Genomic DNA, 9,195 nt, shown 5'->3' with positions numbered 1-9,195 from the left:
AGGAAACAAAACAACACAATTACAAGCTAAATTATATGCAATTACTAAATAGACTAAATAAAGCCTAAAAATAAATAGGAAATCAGGCTTCTCCTGATGCTTCAAGCCTTGTCTGTTTTAACACATTAAAATTAAAATTGAACATAACTTTAGTGTATAACTAGTCTAACCAAGAACATGAACTGCATTCACCCCCTCTCTTCTCTCTCTACACTTCTTATCTAGTAAAGATTTAAAAACTGGCATGAAAAATATTACCTATAGTTGTCATGTAGTGGTCTGCTGTTTCGACCCTACTCTGGACGATCATCCTCGGTCCTATTGTGGGTGTGCTTTGTGTCATTTTACACTACTTCTTTCTAAACTCTGCTCTAGCCAGTCAGGCAGAAATGACAAAATGTTTGAAAAAAAAAAAAAAGAGAGAGAGGAGTATGCGCACTGCGTACTGGTCTGAAAATACACATGAAGCAATACAATCAGCTTTAATTGGGCAACAGCACACATCTTATTCTGAACCCACATACTCTTATCTACTTGTCATATATATTATTAGTAAAATGCAGTGATCAGAGGCCACTTAAAGCCATTGAGATCATACTTTCCTGTATGTGTATGACCCATGTATTATTGCAGTACATCACTCCCTTGTTGAATCAGTCAGTTCCAGAAACAATTACATTTCTTACATCTGATTCATCCACTTTTATTACATTTGTCCAACTTTTTTATTGTTTTAAAAGTATCAGGGCAGCCTGGAGTCTTTCCCAGAATGCAATGGGCCAGAGGAGGGAGACACCCTGGGTAGGTTCACTGTCATATTTACTGTCTGATATTTGTCATAAGGTTGAAAATGTGCTGTTTGTAGGCTATTTTTCAACTTATGTGATATAACTTGAATTTTATGATGAAATATACCCTAAACTTAAAGTAAAAAATTAAAAACAATATGACGATGGCCATCTACAATGGCCACACATAATTGGTAACAGCTTTTATTACCCCATACTTTGCACAATACAAACAAATGCACATCTAGTGTAATATAGGGTAGATGTATCATACTCTACAAGAGCATTACTTCATGAACATCATGTATATATTCATTTTTTTTCTCTTAGACTCCATCACCCACAGCGATACGAAATGTACACAGTTAAAGTTTCCAGACAAAAATATTCTATGCCCTTTGTTTAGGGAAGTAGGGAAATCAATCTATAGGTCACTATCCATGTCATTCAATATGTAAGAGCAGAAAAAAGAATTGCAGGAAATTTTGTATGGTTTCAATGATCAGACTTTCACAGAATGCCAGATCATAGGATATGTTTTTGGAAATGCTATTAAATGTTTAGTGAAAAAAATGAAAGTGAGAGTGCCCTCAAAGGGTCAGGAAGCATTACTTTGAAGCATGGGGTTTGCTTGAAACTCTCAATAATAGACTGGATTTTATCTACAAAAAGGGGCTACTAAAATTAAGACTGATCAGCAAAATATCAATTACCAATAACCCAGATCTAATAAGCTAAACATTACCCATAACCATGTGATAAATAAGACTGCAAAGCTTTAGACAGTATGTATCCGTCCAGTTCAGAAAATGGACAAGGCCTCTTCAAACAGGGACATGATAGTACTTGCATAGAGCACTGAGGGAAGTCTGCTAGCTACTGTAAGTGAGCTCCAAATTGAGACGTAGAAAAAAAAAGCACAGCTGGAGAAGGCTATCATTTGTTACTATTTCACTTGTGTATTCAGTTGCGTGTACTGTCAACTTCCCCGCTCCCGCTCTTTAGTGAAGCCAATAACTACTGAAGATTCCGGATAAAGCATGAATAAACAATTCCTCATGGAAGTGCCGTTTTCTGTCTCTCTTGTCTTACAGCAGTGTAACTGATGGTTTCTTGTCCAAACCACAGTCATAAACGTTGGTCCTGTCTTACCCTCTGGACGTGTGTTTAACCAGCTGCCTTGGATAGAACTCATTCACTGGGCTCATATCTGAAACAGACAAGCAGTACGAATCTCATATTAGATAAAAAAATCTTAATAAGAAAGTACATCTTAGGAGTCAAAATACCAACAGAACAAATACCAGTGTTTGAAATTGAAAATGTTTGTTTAATTCCTTATTGCTGAACGCTCACCTCTGCAATCGTTTTCTAATTTCTTTGATCTGCTCATTTTTCTTGGTCAGTATCTCCTTCATGTTGCGGTAGGCCGCAGTTTGCTGGAACTTCTTCTCCAGCTCCTGCAGACCATACACACAAAGTATATACACACATGAAAATAATGGCACAGATGCTGAATGCACCCATACTGAAAAGTGGCCGGTATAACAAGCACCAGTTATCGACTTATCTGCCAACAGCAAATTGGATCATGTGATGTTTGGTGGGCTTGTGACTATATAACCAATAATCTAGTTATAGTCTTAGATATCCATATATATTAAGAGTTTAAATCATCAGGACTGTGTGGGTGTGGTATAATCAGATTAGAATGACATAGTCGCCTGGTAACATAAGCAAACAACCCCACAACTGTTGAATCAAATTTAGCTAAATTCTTATTGGATGCAGAACAGAGCCCTGCCCACTTCACACAATAGGGAAGAAGAAAAAAAACCCAAATACTGAAAGCACTCAGAGGATATAAACAAAAGTTTTAACTTTTGCAGCATGGTAAGAAACAGATTGAGAAAATTTGCTTCCATGGCCTTTAACTTCAGATGATGGTTACTGTCAGTTGTGGGTAAAGACCACAGTGACCACAGTTTACCTTCTCTGCCAAGGCCAGCTGCTCCTGTACTCGAAGCAGCTCGTGTTTGGCAGAGATCAGGTTCTCCTGCAGATCCTTTTGGGAGGCAGCGCTGGTGCAGAGAGACCTCTCATAGTCCTCCTTCAGAGCTGCCACTGTGTCCTCTAGACTGGTGATCTCCTGGGATTGAGCAGCAAGCTTAAAAGAAAAAGCAAAACAACATACAAGTTCAGATGGGGTCAATGTTTATACTAGAGAATGGACACCTTCTATTCCTATTCACAGTGACAAACAAAAGTCACACTTTGATCAGCTAGATACATACCATTTCAGATCCAAGTTAGCAGACAAAAGCACAATGACAGCAAGTGTTCAGATCCAATACGATAATAACTGAAGAGTTAAAAAATAAAAGTAGAACACGGAAAGAAAACTTAAAATGGCACAAGCGAAGATGATGTTACTGGCTCATCAAACATGGAACAGTACCTGCTGTTCACCCTGCACCTTCTTAAGGTCTTTCAGAGCTCTCTCTGCCTTGGTTTTGTCATCTAGTGCACTCATGGCCTAAAACAGTTAATCAGAGAATGAGGTTAATTATGTAAATGAATAGACTGAAATATGTGGTCTGCTTTTAAAATATGTGAGTCAGTTTTATACCTGGGATTCTAAAGTCCGGAGCCTGGCTTTCAGTTTATTGTTTTCCTCCTGTAGTCTTGCTATTTCCTGGAGAAATATTTGACATACAGTAGATCAGCATGAGCGTATGAGCCTGATAATGACAGCCAAACTTTCTGCAATTAATCTACACAGGTAATCCATGTAACCTGTTACTTTACCTTGTTGAGAAGTTCAGACACCCCACCTTCATTCAGCGGTGCTAACTTGGGTTTGCTTGTTTCCTGGTTTAGCTGCTAATAAAGTAAAGACTTTTAACAAATACAATAGCAGAACAGTTCTTATTTCTTAATTTAAAACATGTCGGTTATGTCCTCTATGCTGTGAAAATAAACCACCATCAGTTCAGCCTTACTTTTCTTAGAAATGCAAAGATGACTTGTGTCCCCCTTTTGAGAAAGGTGTGAATAGACAAACCCATGAAAGAGTGAAATACTGCATTACAAAAGCTGATTTGTTTTTCTTTTATAATGTGTCCTAAAACCACACATCAGCCTCAGTGAAGTGTGACTCTTAAACCGCATTGCTACGTGTCAAGGGCAGGTGTGCCGACATATAAAACTACTAAAAATGCAAGAGTGTTTCCCTGCTCTCTAGTTACTGCATTCTATGCGGGTGTAAATATGCTTTGAACGTATGATTAATGACGACTAGATTGATGGGGATATTTAAAAGCCTATATATGATAGAGCTGCACATAATACTCACCTTATCAGTGGTTTTAAAGTCAGTCTTCTCAAATTCAGCAACTTGTTCTAACAACTCCCTGTTCAGGTAGAGTGGAGCAAAGAATTGGATAGCAGAATAATGAAGAAAAGAACAAAGAAAAAAAGACAAAAAAGAAAAAGCTTGAAATCTTATAAAATATTATACAGATTTTTTTAGATTGAGTTAAACATTTGTATATAAAAAAGTTACTATTACGATTCTGTGAGCAACACTGAATAAATTGTGACTGATCTGATAATCTCTAGAATCACTTTATACAACTGTCACCTTGTCACCGCAATGTTGATGTTTTTGTGACAGTACAATAATCTACTATTTGACAGTTGTGAATGTTTGGCAAGGGAAATAAACACCCTTGTTGTATATGGCAGTTTAACACTTAAACTATAAGATATATGCCTGTGGTGACAGATATGCTCTCTGCGAACCTTAAATGTGGTTTTTTAAAAAGCAGCTGAACACACGTAGACCGTGACATGGGGCGGGGTCCTTGCTTTAGACACCGTATCAGTCACGTAGGACTGAGCCCTGCACAAACTAAAAAAAACTTCTTTATCCACCCACCATGTGCATATTAGAAAAAAAACAAATTTTCAAAACACACAGGGTTTTAATGAGGTTAAAGGTTCCATAGGTCAAAAGCTACATGAAATTCACCTGAATGTCAGAGAAGACAAAGAGCACATTCAAACCTGTGCACATGTACTGTGGAGCTGCACAATGGTCAGACTGGTCAACAGCATTAGCTCATTTCAAGAAACATTCCACTGCAGACATTTATACATTTTTCACTTGATACGGAAATGATATGGTAAAAAGAACAGGATGACGTGTTTAGTTTGACTTTCAGATTTGTTTTCAAAGGTGACATTTGAACAGCTCCTCAACTGTCATTTTCATCCTCTAAATTGTTCTACTGTGAATTATTGTTCATCTATAAAACAACACCTGTGCTCTAAGAGCTGACTATATTTGTGCCAAAAAGCTCAAATACTTCCTTAGCCAAAATGTCAAGGGTGCAAAGTTCATTCTGACAAAGGTCAAATGTGATTTCTCATTGTTACTGGTGTCACATGTGCATGTCCACTTTGCTCTATGTTCAGGCTTGTGATATGAAAATAAACCCTCTAAAGCACTCTTGGCATCCTTGCTTACAAATAACAGCAAGAACAGCCTTTTACGTTTTGCTGATATAGACTTAATTTTATCTCACATGGCCACAAACCAATGACTTTGTGCCACTTCACAAACATGAGCTGCTAGTAATTACTGGCGGTAAATAAATATGTAAATATTATATTCATTACTTTTTTCAATTAAATAAAACAGTAATAAATCTAAATTATTGTAAATGTGAAACAATAAATACAGCTTGAATAGTAAATTGAATTCTGCCAAGAGTAAGATTTAAATATGTAGTTCACCCAAATTACAAAACACAGTTTTTTCATTTACCCCTTGTGGTACCCAGCCATGCATATAGTTGTGCTGACAGAGGCTTTCTGTTTGAACAATGTCCTGGTTACTCAAGACAACACACAAATCTTACTATCAACAGCTGTCATTAAGAACAGTGTCCCTGCAATGGCAGAAAAAAAAACTTTAAAAAATAAATAAATATATGTAGTAAGGTGAAGTAAACTGAACTTCACTGAGGAAAGGAAACCACTGTTATGGAAAAAAGGGTTAAATTTCCAGTGTATGTGAATGTTTGGCTTTGCAATGACCTTTCAGCCTGGCACATAACATGCAAGAGATCTAAATCAAGACAGTACTGAGGAGGAAGTTGCCTGTGGTACAAAGTACATGAGCTTTTCCCATGAATATGAAAGTGTATTATGTGTTTAGAGGCCTAGTGCTGTTGTTACATCCGTGTGAAACTTTCACCTGTCACATTAATTTAAATCATTTTTATTTGAAAATATTTTTACAGTAAATTTTATTATTATTATTTTTATTACATCAGAGCCCACAAGAAACACAGAGTTTATTTATTTATAAACACAAGTAATGACCTTAAATATTAGCTATCACAACTTTGAGAATGCTTCCTCATTGCTCACCTGTTCTCAAGTTCTGAGATATCACTCTGCAGTCGGAGGTAAAACTTCTCAGCCTGGGAGAAGAGCTGCCTGAGCAGCAGCACATTGGTGTGGGCTGTGTTGATGAGCTCCATCTCCACCTCCCCACGCACCACCGCCTGCAGCCCATCCAGCATCTCCCTCACCTCATCCACTGTGAAGGTTTCCTCCACTAGCCTTCAGGGAGAAGCATACACGCACACACAAATACACATTACAGAACCGTCTGAACTGTTATGTTATATTTTCATATATAGAATATGGGTCTGAAGTTAAGTGAATTAAAGTTGAATTTACATACAAACAATGACACCAAAAACGTAAGTATGAACAATCACCTGCTATCTTTGAGTTCCTCAAAGCATGAGTCAATAGTCTTCAGCCTCAGGACCCTTTTTGAACGTGCAAATCGCATGTAATTGATGGCTTCATTCTGGTGGTGTTCATTAAACCCAAATTCAGCCTACAAAGAGACAAAAGGCAATACATTAGTAAGAAAGATTGGCATCGAAAATAATAGATGGGTATAAAGACCGGGGGAGATTATAATAGCAACCACAACTAGCTGACCAGCTAACATGAAGAGGATTTCCCCCTGCTAATATGTGACAGGGCCTATCCACATGAGCTTGCACACATAACGTGGGATGCTTGCTATCTGTATGTATCTAACTTTACTCGTCTGTGAATCCAGGACGCGCACCACGTTTAGAAAGCAGAGTTAACGCTAAATATTTAGAATGCTAACTTCTAAGAGCAAACAGGTGGCATGGTTACCCATAAACAACAGCAAATGATAGCAGCTACTTACCATGGTGGCTGTGCAGCTAACGTTAACGCAACAGAAGAAGTTAGCTAGCTTGTAGACTGTGCTGATCCAACAGGAAAAAAATGGATGTTTCAGCCTCTAATTTAGGCCCCGCAGCGAGCAGACTACGAGCTAAAGGTAATATACTGGAGTCGAAGCTCAAGTAAACTCAAATAAACTTAAAGTTCAACTCGGCAAAGAGGCTGACGTTAAACGGAGGTTATATCATGGCTATAAGATTATCTGGCAGATTGGCTAGCCTAGCTTCACAGGCAGTGTTTGCCTTGAGAATGCCTTGGTAACGGAGAATAGCGTCATTACCTTGGTTACTAGAGGTGCGTTCAACGGCGCTACGTACAACACAAACATTACAAAAACAAACGGTTAAATGGACGAATTATTACTAATATAATTATATGTGAATGCAATATAACAAACAAAATTTAAACATAGATATTTAATCGTTATTATAAACTTCAATATTTTTGTATATAATGCTAATCTTTATTTTGCTGGTCAAAAGGATGTCATTTAAAGTAATATCCTGCCACTGATAGCGATTTTAAAATAATGGTTTATATCATTTTGTAAAGAAAATGTTCTAAGAAAATGTTTAAATGTTAAATACAAAATGTTTTGTTAATACATACGCAGTTTCTGTGCTTTGTCCCTCTGAAAAAGGTGATTCCTACAAGGAACATTTTTATTTTTAGATTTTTAGATTATTTTGTCTCCATCCATACTATGGAATTTCTGAAGAATTTTAAGTTGCAGGTTATAGATACTAGTGTTATGATAATTCAACTTAGCTTTAGATGGCAGTATTGAGCTACAAGTGTGAGATGAGTACAGGTCTTGTTACAGACGGGTGCTCTTTATCAGCACCTTGCACTGGAAGTATCTTCACTGCTTCACTTACATGTACATCACATGCATTTTCATGTTTTAGCAACTGGGCCTGGTACAGGGCTGTTCACAGAAAAGCTTAGCTCACAGCTACAGAAAGGCCTAGCAATCTAGGCTATATACTTTTTTGAAAGACAGGAATCTTGTCGTGGTGTACATCGATTGCATTTCTTTAACCACTTCTCTGTAGGTATAAGGGTATGGTAAGGTTATGTGGAAGTGATCATGAACCCAATGCTTAGGAAAACATGTTGTGGAAATAAAAGAAGTCGTAATAGCAAAAAAAACAAAAAAAAACAGCTTTTCTTTACACTTCAATTAATGCCGAAAGCTACAGCTAGAAGAGTAGATCTTATTTCCTGACATAGTGAGTTTAGACTTAATTTTACATTGTACCAATGTTTAGTTGATAAGATCTTTCTACATTTAATTTAAATGTACTTGTTTAGACTACCTATTAAACCAAATTACCCTTACTGTATGGCACAATTACTCCATGCAGAGCAGTAAACAATGTTTGTTTTAATTTTGCTTTGTGTTCTCCCTCAATAAATACATTGTTGTACACTGTATTAAATACTAACAGAGTGAGGTTTAACTTAAACACTTTTAGATTGGGATGGCAAAATGAACCTACTGGTCAAAACAAGATGACATATGTGACTGTGTCTTTTACTCACATAAAGCCATTGCCACTATGTTTAGTATAACATTTTTGTCCTTCAACGTCACTTTTTCATTGTTGATCATGTAGCATCCATATCTCCTGATGGCAGTTAATTGCCTCCAAAAACAACTATTAGTATTCTTTTTTATACATGTTTCAATTGATTAACAGACAGGAATCAACATGGCTGCTTCTCTGTCAGTTAAACTCATTTGACTCCATGTGAAAAAGATAAAAAACTTCAGAGAGATAATGTTGCACCTTCTCCCTATACTCTGTCATTGATGTCTAAAGGATATCACTATACATTTTGTTAAGGAGGATCCTAAGAGAAAAGAAGGAAACGATTTTTTCCCCCTCATGTGTCTAATTGAATTAGACTAACGGGCAGCGCATGGTTAGTCACCTAATCAGATGCCTCATAACGTGACTACTCTGTGCTGTCCTGCTCAAGTTTACTGTGCAACATCAGTCAGTCACAGAGGCCAAGATGTTTCCCCTTTACCTTCAGTCGCGGTGAGTCACTTGCAATTTGACACAGGGACTAGAAAACACTTGTTTAAAACCAT

At 37.1% G+C, this 9,195-nt stretch overlaps 1 protein-coding gene across 3 annotated transcripts; it reads right to left on the bottom strand.

Annotated features, from left to right (window-relative positions):
- Positions 1 to 454: 454 nt before the first annotated feature.
- Positions 455 to 7,319, bottom strand: lztfl1 (leucine zipper transcription factor like 1). Of its 3 annotated transcripts, none has more exons than XM_022767149.1 (10): positions 7,057 to 7,319; positions 6,584 to 6,708; positions 6,228 to 6,422; positions 4,144 to 4,201; positions 3,597 to 3,671; positions 3,418 to 3,483; positions 3,247 to 3,324; positions 2,779 to 2,955; positions 2,145 to 2,248; positions 455 to 1,998 (listed from the first exon to the last, which is right to left on the bottom strand). In XM_022767149.1, the coding sequence occupies exons 1-10, from the start codon at positions 7,057 to 7,059 to the stop codon at positions 1,980 to 1,982; spliced, it is 900 nt and encodes a 299-aa protein (XP_022622870.1). In that variant the 5' UTR covers positions 7,060 to 7,319; the 3' UTR covers positions 455 to 1,979. The 3 variants fall into 3 exon arrangements, with proteins under 3 accessions (XP_022622870.1, XP_022622872.1, XP_022622871.1); XM_022767151.1 differs by having other exon boundaries at positions 2,779 to 2,937; XM_022767150.1 differs by having other exon boundaries at positions 3,597 to 3,668.
- Positions 7,320 to 9,195: the final 1,876 nt, after the last annotated feature.

The sequence above is a fragment of the Seriola dumerili genome, unplaced genomic scaffold (genome assembly GCF_002260705.1).
Source record: "Seriola dumerili isolate Sdu_G_001 unplaced genomic scaffold, Sdu_1.0 BDQW01001124.1, whole genome shotgun sequence".
In the NCBI taxonomy this organism is placed as follows: Eukaryota; Metazoa; Chordata; class Actinopteri; order Carangiformes; family Carangidae; genus Seriola; species Seriola dumerili.
This window is presented reverse-complemented; position numbering and strand designations above follow the sequence as displayed.

What these genes read in the sequence shown, in the direction of transcription:
- lztfl1 (XM_022767149.1), bottom strand. An exon ending in GAGGAACTCAAAGATAGCAG is followed by an intron (nt 6,423 to 6,583) that starts GTGATTGTTCAT and finishes TTCTCCCTGAAG; the next exon opens with GCTAGTGGAGGAAACCTTCA. An exon ending in ATCTCAGAACTTGAGAACAG is followed by an intron (nt 4,202 to 6,227) that starts GTGAGCAATGAG and finishes CTACCTGAACAG; the next exon opens with GGAGTTGTTAGAACAAGTTG.